The sequence below is a fragment of the Sinocyclocheilus rhinocerous genome, unplaced genomic scaffold, assembly GCF_001515625.1.
Source record: "Sinocyclocheilus rhinocerous isolate Xijiao unplaced genomic scaffold, SAMN03320098_v1.1 scaffold1294, whole genome shotgun sequence".
Lineage (NCBI taxonomy): Eukaryota > Metazoa > Chordata > Actinopteri > Cypriniformes > Cyprinidae > Sinocyclocheilus > Sinocyclocheilus rhinocerous.
This window is the reverse complement of record NW_015656157.1, coordinates 3,124,316-3,141,285: the sequence shown is the minus strand read 5'-3', so window position 1 is coordinate 3,141,285 and position 16,970 is coordinate 3,124,316. Positions and strand designations below refer to the sequence as shown.

General features: G+C 35.1%; 1 protein-coding gene across 4 annotated transcripts in view; it reads right to left on the bottom strand.

Moving 5' to 3' along the window:
• Positions 1-16,970, bottom strand: part of pip5k1ca (phosphatidylinositol-4-phosphate 5-kinase, type I, gamma a) — a 26,828-nt gene that overhangs the window by 6,879 nt on the left and 2,979 nt on the right. For all 4 annotated transcript variants that reach the window (XM_016527105.1, XM_016527107.1, XM_016527108.1 and 1 more), the window contains exons 2-15: positions 11,701-11,732; positions 11,504-11,590; positions 10,605-10,735; positions 10,411-10,528; positions 10,156-10,308; positions 6,196-6,495; positions 5,912-6,117; positions 4,361-4,444; positions 4,191-4,239; positions 3,145-3,229; positions 1,915-2,076; positions 1,686-1,827; positions 1,573-1,602; positions 1,242-1,346 (exon numbers count right to left, since the gene is read on the bottom strand). In XM_016527105.1, coding sequence (XP_016382591.1) covers positions 1,242-1,346; positions 1,573-1,602; positions 1,686-1,827; positions 1,915-2,076; positions 3,145-3,229; positions 4,191-4,239; positions 4,361-4,444; positions 5,912-6,117; positions 6,196-6,495; positions 10,156-10,308; positions 10,411-10,528; positions 10,605-10,735; positions 11,504-11,590; positions 11,701-11,732 — 1,684 coding nt within the window. The remainder of the gene's footprint in view (positions 1-1,241; positions 1,347-1,572; positions 1,603-1,685; positions 1,828-1,914; positions 2,077-3,144; positions 3,230-4,190; positions 4,240-4,360; positions 4,445-5,911; positions 6,118-6,195; positions 6,496-10,155; positions 10,309-10,410; positions 10,529-10,604; positions 10,736-11,503; positions 11,591-11,700; positions 11,733-16,970) is intronic.

Genomic DNA, 16,970 nt, shown 5'->3' with positions numbered 1-16,970 from the left:
TAATTTTATTTTATATATAATAAATATTTTACATAACAGGTTTTACTCTAATATTTGTATAAAATTAAAGCCTTATGTCTAAATAAGTTATGTTCCAAATTTGAAGTTGATATGAAAAAAAATTGAGGTTCCTGTGAGATTTTATTTAGAGCGTCATCCAAACTCTATTACATTTTTTAATACATTTTTCTGTCACAAATTTCTAGATTTTTCTGTCAATATTACTTCTATCTTAAAATAACCACCTCAGACCTTTCCAATTATATGTTTTTTGTCAAGATTATAAAAAGGTTTGATTCTAAAAGACCGTAATGCATTTTGTAATATGACACCTGACACTGCCCACTAAGGGGGAGGAGACCGCCAAAAGATTTTAAAGTACCATTTCCATGGTAACGCAATGTCCGATTTCAAAATGGTTTTCACAGGATGAATCTTGGGCTTCTAAGCTTTCAAGTGATATATAATTTATGATGATTACTAAAAGATTTGATAGAGAAAAAGGACAACAACAAAAAGAGCGCCAAGTGTCCCACAGGTGGGACGGTGACAGTTAAGGGGTTAATTTATTTTTATTTCAGTTGTAGTTTTTTTTTGTAATTTTATTTATTTTAGCTCAATCAATTTCCAAAACCTGTAATTTTTACTAGTTTTAATTTTATTTAGTGGTACTCTCTTTGTATGGAAGTGTGCAGCATGAACTTTCTTCAAAATATCTTCAAAGCTTCAAAAGTCACATTGATTTGCAGTAAAATGAGGATGAATAAATAATAAATATTTTCTAAATTACATAATAAATAAATATTATTTAAATAAAGAAGGAATAAATACATTTAACTATACTTTCATGTTATATTACTATTTATTATAGAAATAATATTTTTGGGCGTACTGCCACTGGTCCTGACTAACACAAAAACATTTGGGTACTTATTGCCAGTGTGATTAAGCGCTTCCTGTTTGGTTATGTTCCTCTGTGGCAGTTGCCATAGTGTCGTTTTCCCATCACTATGAGAAGCTTCAGCAGGTGAGCTCAGCTTAATGGAGCACATTTCTAACTCCTCATTCCCACTGCTCTTGATTCAGCGACAATGCATTTGCATTTAAATCATCGTTTTTTTGACTCGCCCTTAATTTCATTACACTTCGAGACCATCTTTTCAACATGTCCAACAATATCTGGCTTTCATAAGTAAATATTAAATATTATGTGCAACAGATTCTCAGTTTTGAGTGTGTACCTGATCTCCGGCGATGCCTGGGGAGCCACGAGGTTGGGTTCGCTGTCATATCGTCCCTCCACTTCCACCTCCACTGTGATGGTCTGCTGGTCCTCATCCTGCATTCTACAACAACACCAGCAGAGGGCTCAACCAAACCACATGAACAACATCACTAAGGAACGAATCGTTCTTCTTCCATTAAGCCCAAGAGAGGAATAAACATTGTAAAGTCTGCTAAGGAAACAAACTTGGTCATTTCAGTCACAAAACTACCATACGGCTTCAGAAGTCTTGGAAGCAGACTACAGGATAGAAACTAGGATAGCAGACTAGTCTCTGTTTGACTTACGTTTCTTCATGGCTGGACTGGGTGTGTCTCCTGTATGGAAGAGAACAGAGAGTTTATTGTACCTGCTATGGCCGAGACGCTGAAATATTACAGATGGACAGACCGGGTGTTACCTGTAGCGCGGGTGTTCGGAGGTGTCTGATGGGGAGCGTTCTGGTATGGACAGGGAGGTGGTGGAGGAAAGCGTGGTGGCGATGGAGGCTGTGGTGGCCTCCTCGAACGAAGGAGGGGTGCAGGGAAGCACATCCGTCCGACCTGAAACCGGGTCGAATTTAAAGATGTGCCTAAAGTCATGAAGTCTACATGGCTGAGAACAAAGAATGTACTTTGTCTATTGTTTACCATCATCTTCCAGTGTGGGGAAGCTTCGGGTTCCTCTCAGGTCGTAGATGTTATCGTCTCTCACAAATGGCAGCTGGCTGGCCGACCAGGCTGCTCCGGGACCGCTGTACTTGGCCGCAGCCAGACCCCCACGACCCCTCTTTGACGGAGAGGATTTCAGTGCTGAAAAAAACAGGTTTACAAATGTACTTCAATTTTAAAACAGGTTCAATATCATAAGCACAAATTAAGTATTTAATTTCTTTCATTAGCAGGGTTAAGGTTAGGATCTTCCTGAAAACTTGTAAACACTGTGGCTTTAATTTTTCTCTAAAAATAAATATCAACTGTAGTATGATAGCCACTAGATAATAACTAACTTGTCTTTTTATTTGGTGACATGATAAGTGGCATTTAAATTTTAGATGTTATTTTTAAAATACCTTTTTGGGTTGCACAATATATCAAAATTTTATCAGTTATCGGCCGATATTACAGATTTATCAAATTGATCAATACCAGATATTTACTTGTACATGCTCATTTAATCTTTTTTTTTTTAATTTGGATTACCTTTTCCATTATCTAATGCTCACTTAAAGTTAATCTTTAAAGACACTAATGATTTTGTCTGTTTGACAGCTCATGTTCACTTCATGCTTTTGTTGTATGCAGTGCTATTTTAGTATTATTTCTATACTATTATAATATTCGTTAAGATTTTGAATTAGATTTTATTTTTATATTTTCAGTTTTAAATTAAGTTTTAGTAATTTTGTTGTGCTTTTGTTTTTTAAAAATATTTCTATAGTGCTTTTTTATATTTCTATATAGCTTTCATTATTTTTTTGTTATAGAAATTTTAGTATTTCATAATATAATTTACTAACACTGTTAAATGTAATCTTTAGCAAATCGTACAGCATGACTATCGATTGAATATCCATTGATGAATATCCATTTTCCTACTGTACATTAAAATGCTGTGATGCCTAAATTTATTTGTAGCATTTAATATCATTCATTTTAGTGTTAAGCATTTTATTTTTAATTTATTTGGACCAAATACTGTAGAATTTTATCAAGAGCCATTTATATGTTATCGGTTTTTAAAAGAAATATTTATCGGTATCAGACAGAACTTCAATATCGGTGCATCGCTATTACTTTATCAATAATTTTTCATGCAGAACATGAAAATAATCTATGAAATTGAGCAATGTAAGTTCAACTCAGAATCAGTTCACTCACAGGAAGTCTTTCTGAATACAGTAGTGCTCATGAACCTGAAGAACCTGTCCGCATAGAAAGACGGTCTGTGAACAGACACTGTGTCCTGAAGAGTGAAAGTGAGACAGAATAAGTGAACCATCAGAATCAATCTGAAAAGTTACAGTACATTCTGACTTATTCCCGTTGACAAAATGAAAAAATAACAGTTTGTTCAATACTAATAATTTCCATGCAGGCTTTAAATCAAATTCTGATTCTTAAATTAAAATGATTCTGTGGTAATCTGTGCTGGAATTTTTGCGATAGAGCTTAAATAGCATTGGACCTGTCACATTCGTTTACATTACGCATATATAAATCATACAAAAACATGCATTAATTTACAATATACTGTCAACATATACTGGAGAGCCAAAGTACAAACTAAATTCATATTTACTCATTTCTCATGTCAGTTTCCAGTTTAACATACATTATTCCTGGAGACAACCAGTCAACCTTTAGGTAATATATATCTGTCACCTCCAGCTGACGTGATCAAGATACACCAGCTCTAGGTCTATAAATAACACCTAATTAGCATGCAAATGAACCGTGAGCCATTCGCAGTATGGCGTAGACTGATGCGTCACAGGCAGGGTTGGAGAAATCTCCTTTATTCACTGCTGAGCCGAGAGAAAAATGAGAGTGTGTGTGTGTGTGGTACATGCATGTACGCTTCATATCCAGCAATAGCACAATTAGCACAAACTCTGAGAAAAAACGGCCCCAAATTAGTGCATTTCACAAGCATTTCCTCCAAAACCCCGTAATTGTCACTAAACCCCATTCATGCTAATGTACCGCGGCAGATCATGCTTTATTAATATGAAAATGAAGGAAGTAAGAGGAATTATAGTGGAGGTCGAAGACCACAGAGTCTGAAAACACAGCTGAATGTTGACTTGGCCAAAGCTCTTCATCCAAAGTGATGAAATGGAGCGTCTTGCAAGGGACAACGGTGTTGATGTATTTCAAAAGGTCTATTCTAGATGATAGCCAATGAAATTCAATGTATTTCTTACCCCATCATGGACTAGAGCCTTCCACGTATGCTCCAATTTCTTTATTAACCTAAACAGAAAACAAAAAAAGTAATTCCAAAGTAGCTTCCAAATCATACTGGCAGCAATGAATCACACACTTCATGATGTAAATAGTAAGTGACATGAGTCGGAGAGATTGACGCAAGCACCTGTAAGACTGCAAGATGTCGATTATTCCAATGTAGAGTAACAGACGCTCTCCTTTTCCATTGACTGCAGGAATGCCACCCATTCTGACAGACAAAAAATATAAGCAAATAAATAACTATGAAAGCTTTTAAAAAAAAATAATAATAAAATAAATAAATAAATAAAAAGTATAAACCTTGCTAAATACTGAAATTAAACATGTAGCTATACCTTTGGGAACAAAATTGCAACAGTGCTGAAAAGTGTTTAGCAAAGTTGGCTAAATCTTTAAAAAAAAAACTCCTTTAAGAAGAAAAATTGCTAATAAACATGAAATGGGAAAAAAAGCACAAAAAAAACAAAAACAAAAAAAAGTAAAAAAAACAAACAAAAGAAAACACAAAACAAAAAAACCAAACACAACAAATACAGTATGTCTGTTCACTTTTAAAAATCTGTATTTATATAAATATTAAATAAAATCAAACAAAATAAAATAAAAATAAGATCAAAACAAAACAGAAAACAGAAAAGGAAACACAAGAGAAAACAAAAATGTCTTTGTTCACCTCTAAATTTTTTTTGTTTTGTTTAGTCAACATGAATTTGTTGTTTGCAGGTTTTAACTTCTATAATGTGACACATTTCCAGATGAAACAGGATCTCTAAAAGGACACTTTATTTTATTCAGATTTTATAAAGATTACAAACACAAATTCAAGGAAAAAACATGTTTTATTTATTTAGGCAAAATAAAAACAGAAACATGCTGAAAAGCATGTTAATTTTGTTTCCCAAAGTTAGCTAAATCTTAAAGGGGTCATATGATGCGATTTCAAGTTTTCCTTTCTCTTTGGAGTGTTACAAGCTGATTGTGCATAGATAAGATCCCTGAAGTTGCAAAGACTAAAGTCTCAAAACCAAAGAGATATTCTTTATCAAAGTTAAGACTCTGCCACGCCCCCCTAAAACGGCTCGTTCTAACACGCCCCCACATATCTATGTCACTATAATTCTGTTACACCAAATACACAAAATAATGATCTTTAAAAAAGCATCATATGACCCCTTTAAAAAATCATTTCAGAGAAAAAAAGGACTGATAAAATCTAAATAGAATCAAATCAAATAAAAAAGTAAAGAGAATAAAAACACAAAACAAAGCAAAAATAAAAAACGTTTCTTTTCACTTCTAAAAAAGTTTTTTTTTTTGGTTAGTCAACATGAATTTGTTGTTTGCAATCCTTTAGCTTCCATAGCATTCATTTCCAGATGAAACAGGATATCTAACAGGACAGGACTTCAATATTATCCAGGTTTTATAAAGATTACAAACACAAATTCAGATTTTATAAAAGAAAGAAAAAAAGTATCAAAATAGTATAGAATTCCATGAATCGGTTATCAGTAATATCATGAAGAAAAATTACTAAGCTTCATCATATCGGCCAACATTTTGTCATTGCATCCGTTACTTCATCATATTTTTTTGATGCATCTGAAAATGTGCCACATATCTGTTTAAATATCCTTTATATGTGTCAAAACGTGGACTAATTTCGGCCACTCACGTGTCCTCGGTGTCAATCTCCTCTCCACAGGCCGACGCTCCCTGTATGGACTCCATGGCAGTGGAGTAGAGTGCTTTCTGTGCCAGCGGCCTCTTTTCATCACTGTTGCCCTGAGATCCCTCCATCTGCTGCTCTTTCTCCGCCTGATCGATGTTGTGAACTCCCAGCAGCAAACTATAATCCATAATCTTAAAGCTTTCCAAGACCTAAACACCAAAAACACATCAATTTTCGTTCTGAATGGCATGTCCACTCTAGACAGCAGCACACTGTGGAGAACTTACCAAACAGTCTCTCTGTAACGTCTTGACCAGGGCATTGTACGTGTCTGTATCCAGCATGAGACCGTCTGTTATGTCCTGCATGAAATCAAGGTCTTTGAAAGTGGGCCTCGCCTTTTCCCGCTCTTTTTTAGAGGCCCGTCGCTTGTAGGTGGATCCCTTCAGGTCGTATTTGAGGTGCATGCGCACCACCCTGGGCAAAACGTTGTTCATGACCACCATCCGAATGTTCTTCCCGCCCGATTGTACGCAGTACAGCCCGAAGAACTTGGGCAATAAGGTGCGAGGATTCTGATTCAAGTTCTGCAGCAAACAAACATTTAAAAAAATCAAATACGATTTAGTCAACAAAGATTCAAACTTAAGTCATCCATGCAGTGCTAAACATCTGTGGAAGAACGTGTACATTTATATTGGTTACGTGCTTTGTGAAAAGTATTTATTCTTTAAAGGAATAGTTCACTCTAAAATTACATATCTGTCATCATTTATTCACCCGATATTGAAATTCTGTGTGCCAAAATTTGTTGTGCCAGGTTTGACGAACTTGCAATATAAGTTTAAATATGTGAAAATACAAATGACAGGGTTTCTGCAGGGTTTATGAAGGTAAATTAAGACCTTTTTAAGACTAAGTAAAGAAAATTTTATAAATAAATTGAATTGAACACAATATGTCAACATGGTCTCTAAAAGTAAAAGTCTTATATTAACAATGCTTCAACGCTTGAAAATAGTTTTGATTTTTATTTTTTTTTGCAGTGTATACAATATTTAATGCCATGACTTTATGAATTGAAGTCTTTCAGTTCTGATTTAAGACCTTTTAGGGCTTAATTTGTGGAAGGGTGAATACTTTTAAAGACCATTTTAAGACCCACAGAAACCCTGAAATTAGATATTTAGCAAAGAACAACTTTTCAGCCTTTTCCAATTAATTTATTATTCTTTAAAGAAATATTTTGCCCCAAAATTAGTTTTGTCATTATTTATTCATTTTTATTCCATTTTTAAGTTTGAGGAACTTGCAACTCAAGTCTGAATATGTGAAAACAAAAATTAGATATTCATCAAATCATTTTTCGGCTTTTTCCTCACACAAAAATAACTTTTATGATACTTTTATTTAGCTTTTTTGACATTTTTTGAATCTTGATGGCGTCACAATATGGAAAAGTGCAGCGTGAATATTCTTCAAAACATCTCCTTTTGTGTTCTACAGAAAAAAGAAAGTTACACACAGATTTGGAACAGTATGTAGATGAATAAATGACAGCAACATTTTTTTCAATGATCTGTTCTTAAAAATATTCAACGCACATCTGTTTATTGTTACAAAATCCCACTAACAGTAAAAAAAAAACGTTTTTATATAGCATGCAAATCACACTTTTGTTAATCCAAGTATATTAAAAGCATTTATGCATTAAATTGAAGTAAAAGTTATTTGTTTTTTTGCATTCCAGATACAAAACACTCCATTTCAACACAAAACACCTTCCTTAAGTCAATGACATTCATTTTGCCAGCTAATGTTCCAGAGCGTAATAAAACCACCTGATTCCAATTAGTTTGGAGTTTAAATCCTATTAAAAATCACCACACAAAGGCAAAGCAATGAAGCGGATATCCAACCTAGAAAAGCTTTGTGACACCCATCACCTTCGCATAGGTGACATGTCCTACAAGATATGATCAAAGAAGAGAAACAGAATGAGGAAAAGAGCTAGACAGTAATAAAGACAGGTTTCTGTAGACCACGAACTCGCCAAGGTCAGCATTGTTGCTAAACAACAACTGATCCGTCACCATTCATGGGCTCATTAGCTCCAGATGAACGGATGGAACAAGCCAAGCCAGTCGCTGGTTAGACTCTGCTGACACTGAGAACCCATTTAGGCATCATCTACTGAAAAAAACTCATGTTCTCTTGGAAACCGAACCCTTTTGTACTTATACTGTGGACTAAAATGGTTCACTGGAGACAGAAAGCTGGAACGAGCACGGCTTACATGCTAATTGTGCCATTTGTTTCGTTATTCGGGTAAATAGTAGACATATCGCCTCAGGAGAAATTAGATCAAAATAGCTTGTTGGGTAATCAGCAGTGTTGTTGTTTAACCAGGCGGTTGATTTGTGACAGCATGTGATAATAGGCTGGGAAGCATGTTTCTCAAAAAGTACAGAATATTAAACAGTGCACCATAAACAGTCAAGTCAAGTCAAGTCACCTTTATTTATATAGCGCTTTTAACAATACAGATTGTGTCAAAGCAACTGAACAGCATTAATTAGGAAAATAGTGTGTCAATAATGCAAAATGACAATAGTAAACACTAATTTTCCAGTTAAAGACAGTTCATCATTGAATTCAGTGATGTCTTCATTCAGCTCAGTTCATAGTATCATAGTATCTGTGCAATCAAGGCGACGATATCGCTGGAAATGAAGTGTCCCCAACTAAGCAAGCCAGAGGCGACAGCGGCAAGGAACCAAAACTCCATTGATGACAGAATGGAGAAAAAACCTTGGGAGAAACCAGGCTCAGTCGGGGGGCCAGTTCTCCTCTGGCCAGACCAAACCAGCAGTTCAATTTCAGGCTGCAGCAAAGTCACATTGTGCAGAAGACTCATCTGGTTCCTGTGGTCTTGTCCCGGTGGTCGTCTGAGACAAGGTAACAGTGTATTTTATCCTAGCTTAAACCTTATTGTAGCTGAAAAACGTATAAAGGTCTGCATTAGTGATATACCGATATATCGGCCAGGCTGATAAACTAATATATACATTAAATATAACGTAATTTTGTTAAGGCTACAACTTATTTTCTATCATTACAATGTATTATATCATGCAGAATACAGATACTGAAGCCAATCTACTCTCTAGATATTGTATCGGACACTGAAAGCCAATATCGGTTGACCATTAATTTAAAAAAAGGATGTAAATATAATCAAATTCTGGCTGATACCAGTAAGCCGATAATTATTTTCATGCTATGGCCAATAACCAATATTTTAAAAATAAAACAGTGTTAATAATTTAAACAAAAACATTTTTGCATAAAACATTTAATAAATTCTAATATCGGTCAATAACCGATATGGTACCGATATATTGTTTCTCAAAAACTAACAAAATAACAACATAACTTATGCATTTACTGCGAAATTACTGTAGCTCAGAAATGTAAATAGTAGAGGTCTGTATCAGTGATACACCAAAAAATACTGGCCATGCAGATAATCAGCCAATATTTGGCCATAAATATTAGTTCACCATTGTGTCAGTTCTGAAATGCATTAAATATAATGTAAAATAAGTGTTTCAGCAATTTTATCTATGCTACATATTTTTTTGATATAATTAAACTCTTATATATTATGCAGCATTTATTACCCTGCTCTCTCGATCGGTATTGGATGTTAAAACTACGCATTAGTTTCAAATAAGGATGCAACAATAATAACATTTTGTCCATTAATTATTTTAATGTTCTGGCCAACAAACGATAATTTATTGTCTGAATTAATAAAAAATAAAACACTAAATATTTGCTTAAAATGTTGCCTGATAAATTCTAATATCAGTCAAAAAATGATATAGTCCAATATACAATTTCTCAAACAGTAACAAAATAACATAAACTGTATATTTAAAGTGAAATTTTTGTAGCTGAAAAATGTAAAAAGTCGATAAATACTCGCCTGGCAGATAATCGGCTGATATTTGACCATAAATATTAGTTTATTACCATTGTGTCAGTTGTAAAATTAATTTAATATTGTCTAAAATAAGCATTTCCCTTTTATATAGGCTACATATCATTACTATATCATGCAATATATAAGTGTTGCATAATATATACACCCAGCTCAATGTCCGATATAGGCATTGGACACTGAAAACCTATAATAGTTGTCCACTAATTTGAAGTGTATCAGTCAAAGTACAGCAACTCACCATGTAATATCCAGGAAGAAGCTTCTGCAAAAACTCCGCCTCCTTGTGCATGACTGTCTTAATGATGAACTCATCGTCCTTGGTGACGTAGAAGACTGAGCCACTGGCTCCCGGATTGGACAACTCGATCAGTGGTTCATTACAGAGCGAATACTAAAGACGAACATAAACATGAACAATGCCAATGAATTCCGTGAGTCCTGAATAAATACAAACATTTATTATAAAATCCAGCCTTTAGCTTATATTTCTCACCAAATAGTCATCCGGCCGTATCCCGAAGAGCTCTCTGAAGTAACGGAAGGCGACAGGAGCATAGGTTTTGAAACGGAAGTCTGGGAAATGATGGGCTGGTGTCAAGTTGCTCCCTTCACTGGAAGAACAAAGAAAAGATCATTTATTGCATGTGAAATTCCACATCCACCCTCAACCTCAGACAGATAGCGCACCTGGGGAAGAAAATGCTCTCCACCACATAGAAATCCTGCATGAGGACGTCCCGCTCAGGCTTGGAACTCAAGTTGCCAACCGTGTAGCCAATCCCTAGCTGAATGGCCCCCTTGAGTGCTGAAGATGTGGTCTAAAGAGAATATGGAGGATGTGTCACATTGATATGGATGATGTGAGTCACATAAGTATTAACCCTAAACCCAAAGATTTATCTTCTGCATTTTCTGTTTTGATGTCACCTAGTGCCACGTTTCTGCTGAGCTTATTAGCAATATTGCAATTCTGGTCTATACAGATAAACCAATAAATAATTTGTATATTATTATTATATATATACAGTTATTTTCTATATATTATGCCCGATAACTGATGAATGGTCAATATTAAAATTCAACATTATTTTGTAAAGTAAAATCCAAATGTAAAAAGAGAGGAAACTGGCATGTACAATTGAATATATAATATCAACCGATATAAAACTTTAAAAAAAGCAAATATTTTAGATTTTTTCAAATAAAAAAATTGTAAGATAAAAAAAAAAACAGCTAATATCAGCTGATATGGTACCGATATATTGTCCATCCCTAGAAGTAACTAAAATAATCTAATTGGAATCAATATTGAATCTAGAAAAAGTTGTTGAAACTGAAAAATTTCAGGTTAACGTTAGATTATGGCAAAGGCAATCTAAATGTAAAAAGAGAGAAAATGAGCATGTACAATTAAATATACAATATCTACCAATATAAAACATAAAAAAAATTACACAAAAAAATATTAGAAGTAGAATATTGGCTGATATGGTTCCAGAATTTTGTGCATCCTTAGAAGTAACTAAAATAATCGAAATGGAATCAAATCTAGAAAAAGTTGCTGAAATTGAATAGGCGCAATGCACCTTCTTATATGTGGTTTCTCCAGAAGCATCCACACCTCTGTGTCCGATCTTCTTCCCATGGGCCGGCTGGCCTGACGATGAAGGCATCTGGTGTAAAGAGTGAAAATATGAGACGCCACAAAACTGCAATCCCTGCATAAACAGGTTCACTTGCAGTCTAACAATAGAGATTCTTGATATGTGTTAAAGGAACATACCTCTGTTATGAAAACCTTTTTCGATGTAGAATCTAGGAAAGAAAAAGAACAGTGAATATTCACAACAATATCTGAATAAAAGTATCAGATAATATCATTTGCAAAATGAAAGCACCAACAGTCAGCCCTAAAGATTTGAAACCAAATCAGATTTGTGTGAAATATGAACAAAGCCTATGATTACTTAAGACATATTCATCTGAAATTATAACCAGACTTCCAGAGTCAGCGGGTCACATAGCATCAGCCGACTTCATTATTCAGCCTCCACTTATATTCCATCGCCGCCCCTCAAGCATCAGCAGCAGCTGTCAACAGTGACTGGGACGTTTGTTGACAAAGATGGTTTGATAAAAATACACCATGTGAAGATGACGGCTGGATTCCCTTGAGCTGTGCTTCTCAACCCACAGTCGTCCCAGATGCATCCACACATGCTCCCATTCAGCCGTGTTCCTCGGTTTCCATGGAATCCCAATCAAGGTCAACAAGCTTTCCCTGAGACTGCATATGCATGTGGCATCAACAGACACATGCTGCTCTAAATAGGGCACTGGCCGCTAGACAGAGCAGCTCATAGCCATGCAGTGAGAAAACAACAGCAAAACTAAGATGACGGGCCTGCTGGAAAATCCAGCAAAAAACAGCTTCAACCCAAAAATTCACATTAACTGGAGGGGAAAACCTTAACATCTGTCCAAAACACATTAGTTTGTGATTGTAAACAAATCATTATTTTGAGTCAGATCTTCAATGACTAATTTCAATGGTTTAAAAAAACAGAAAGTTTAATTCACAAATCAGAATGAATCAGTCTCTGACTTACTGACTCTGATCTAGTCACTACAATTAATTATTAATTGCAGGGGAAAATCTTAACATCTGCCCTAAGGATATTAGTTTGTGATTGTGAACAAAGAATCTGTTTGAGTCAGATCTTTCATGAATCATTTGAAACCTCCCTGAATGATCGGTTCACAAATTAGACTCAATCAGTTCTTGTCTCACTGATTCAATAATACAGTTGCAATGATTACCAGTTAGCTTCCTAGAGGGGAAGATTATGAGTGAATAAGAGTTTTTTTTGGGTGAACTACACGTTTAGGCTGGTAACTGTGTTTTGGAACCTGGTACCTGGTTTCCAAGCTGGTAGACCAGCTAAGATGGCATAACCAACTGTAGGCTGGTTTGCTGCAAGTCAAAGATTTTCTACAAGTTATCAGCACTAATGGCCAGCTTGGACTTGCTAATGTCCAGCTTTAAATTCATTACCAGCTGGATTTTCCACCAGCAAGCAAGCATTTTTGGTAAATTTGTTGTTGTAACGTACATGGAAAAAAGTTGGAAGCACAAAGTTATGAAAACATAATGGCTGCAATGTCCCAAACAAACCAGTTTTCCATTTTCACCTCTGAAATAGCACATCCACACCAACAAGCCTCATGACCAAGTTAGTTCCTGTTATTTCTGGATCCAGCCGTCAATGTGGGATCCTGAAGCTGTTTAGGCAACATTGTGGTTCTCCTTAAAAGAGCTTTTTCCTAGACCTTGTTCACCAATGATAGGTTTTGCTTCAGTTCAAGCTGGAGCACAAATATGCTGCAGGATTTCTGCTCTACTCTGCTAGCCACGGTCAACCACACACCTAATAAAGAGCATTAGACCAGCAAAAATCTGCTTTTTAATTCTATTTGTACAGAAGAAATGTAATAGGGTGTCTGAGCATATGCGCTAACCACTGAACTACATCTTTGATGCACAAAATGTATAAACTGTATCAAGGAAGTTTAAAAGTCAAGGTTCAAAATCTGATTTTGAAGGGAAATCAGTTTAAAACATCTGGTAAATTGAGTTAAACAAAGCTGATGGTAATATCATTCATAGCTAAAGACCTAGCTTAAAGTAGCCTAAATTCTCTGGGAGTTACTTAAGGCTAAACTTAAACAACATACCATTCTTATTCTATTATGAGATGAAGTTTAACTTGCGTCAAGCCATATTGAACTTGACAAACTTCTAAAATGCAGGTTACAGCTCATAACATCTCCAGTGCTAATGAACTAACAAAACACCTCCTGAAATTGCTTTGGGGTAGGTGTGATCACAGCCAGCTCAAAATGGACTTGAAATGAAGAACTTGACGACAGAACCTTCGAGGTGTCTCTTGACACCTCAAGCTAACATTCATTATATGGGACTAAATTTACCAAAGACTTAGCATATATATGCTACTTTGAGTAAAGGTGTGGTATGACTGCAAAAATCTAAATACTGGAAGTAAAACCATGACAACATATGAATGACAGCTCTAAATCGAATAGTCGAATAAAATCGACGAATCGCGACAGCCCTACTCATAATCTGGTAAAACAGAACTGTGTAAGCAAACCAAAGGAAACAAGAGACTGTAAATCCACCAGTAAGGCACACAAAACCATTTTCAGTGCTCACTTCTGATCTGAGAGATGAAAACAAAAACTACAAAGTTCCTCTTGCGAATTTCATTGAAGTAACGAGCCATTCAACAGATTTATTCAAAGTTCATAGCTCTAATAGACAACAATCCATGGGATTGCACAATCCGCACAACTATAGTTTAAACGAGTACAAGGACATTTATTCATTGCTCATAACTTCTGGAAAACAAATAGACACTGGACATCACACTTATTTAAACGAACCGCACTAACAGAGCAATCACAAAAGAGATTGTTTTAATCTAACCAAACCAAGTGTGCCAAGTGTGAACATAAGAGAGATTTGGGCCAGAAAGAAATCATCAAGTAACCATACGGAAAACCGTAGAAACCATGCAACAATGTGCTAAAAACACATTGGCTTCATAAACAATGTTTGGTTAGGATGCCTAGAACACAAATGTGTCATAGAAGGACTCTGCGTCCTCTTGTAGGAGACGCCCTACTCCCTCTGAGGTGCCGATGGGATTGAGTGACTCCCAGAACCCTGGTCTTGTCTGCAGGCTGGCATATAAAAAGCTCCGTCCTCTGCAGGGCATAAGCAAGGGGGGCAAGGAATACAGAGAGACACCATTATGCAATTCCTGCTTGTTTTCCATTTCCCACCAGAGCTTGAAAACTCCCAGCAGTCTGAGCTATTAGAATAACATGAGTTGAGGAAATAGATGGAGTGTGCAGACAGACCTGCCCTGTTTTGCAAAGCGATATCGGCGAGCACAACACTATACGGCTTTGAGTATCGCCTAGGGTTTGATTATATATGCATCTCACGGGATGTTATTTGTATAAACCAAGAAAGCCATGTCTGGATTTCACAGATGCTTTAATTGTGTACATTTACTACCACCATCACATGACGATAATGAAGTGGGTGCTTTAGACGGTCCATTTAGCGGTAATAGCCTCAAAATTGATTTATAATTAATTTACAATAAAGATCTTTTCCTATCTTGGCCTTTATCGGCTCAGTGCTGTTCTTAATGAGCCGAGCGAGACGGCAACTGAACAGAATAGCAACAGATATTTATCAGTCAGACGGTGCGAAATGAGAGCAATAACTGTATTACCATGTGAAAAAAAGTATTATTATTACTCATATTTAAAGCTTTGAACAAATCTCTAACTGTAAGTTTAAAACTCTAATGTATCTACCTTTTTATTTTTAACGTTAGAGCTTTAACTTGAATGTGCGAGGCTTCTGGTGTCAGTCGCTTCCAGTTAATTTAGCTGTAAAAAACTGTCTATTATGCCACTTGGTGCTGGAAACTGGTATTTGTTATTATATTATTTTAATTTATTATCATAATCATAAACAGTGATTGGTAGCACATATTGTTTACTGCACTATGAATCATTTGTTCACAAATCAGACTAAATCAGTTCTTGACTCACTCAATGATCTGGTCGCAACGATTGTCAGCTAAACTGGAATTTGTTATCATATTTTAATTTATTATCAGAATCATACACACCATGGTAGTGCAAATAATTTTACTAATCTGAAGTCACGCACATTCACAAGAAATTGCATACTAAATAAAGAGGACTCAACTTTTCTAAACATTCAAACATACAATTTTCGCAACAATAAAACAACATAAAGTAAACAAATAAATTACAAATTCTAACATTGAAGGAAGAATCCAAGCCATCCATGTATTTATGCGAATTTTGGGATACTGCAAATTATAAAACTGGATGGAAACACTACGATGCCAACTAATACGCAACAAAATTCCAAAACAAGCTAATCTTGTTTGAGGTAGATTTTGAGGTAAGAAGACATGAACATAAACTACATCAGAAACAAATTTACTTGCATGTGACTGAATAACAGAATGAAAAAGTGCTTTATTCATAAATTGCTCTACGATGTTCCAATTTTTTTACATAAATTAAATTCGCAACTTGCGAAAATATTTATGTCGCCCTAGTTACCACCCAAAACATCCCTAGCAACTACACAGTAACATCCTAGCAATGTGACGTGAGTTTTGCACATGGATGCATAATATATCACTATTTTATCGATTGTCAGCTGATAATAGAGATTTTTTTTTAAATGTATTAGTATGTTAATTTTGAATTTTCAACTGTGCATTAATTCCTCTATTTTGACATTTAGATTACCTTTGCCATCATCTAACACTCACTCACACAGTGAATCTTTAAAAACACTAATAATTTTATAAAAGCGCAAACGTAAAAATTTTGTTCTGTTCTGTTGACATTTGCGTCATGTTCGGACATAAACACTGCTAAAGAACTCCTTTAAACCTGTGACTAAGGCTGGGCGATATAGCTAAAACATTTATCAACGATATAATGTTTCATATCGTTCGGTATCGATAATTATTGACATTTTTTATAACCTTTTTTAAAACAAAGAGCAATAGAAATTTTTTTTAAATTTAACTACTGTATTTTTAAATTAACCCAATTTATTGAGACAAACAACAAATATTTGTTGTTTTAACAATCAAACACAAAATAAAAATTAAATATCTGATTTCTAATGTTTTACATGCAGATTAAATAGGTCTTAAGGAAATTTTTTTCTTGTCTCCCGAGGCCACAGGAGGGCGCAATGAGCAAAATAATGCAGCGCATTTAAATTGTCAACGCAAGGAAGTAACTCTATAAAAAAAATTATTACATCTAAATTAACATAAAAAAATCAAATATAAAAATCAAATATAATTTCGTAAATTGCATAAACAATGCAAAAAAACAGCATCACGTATTTATGCATTGCTTAATACAAAGAGCCGAATCACCGATCGCACAGATTGC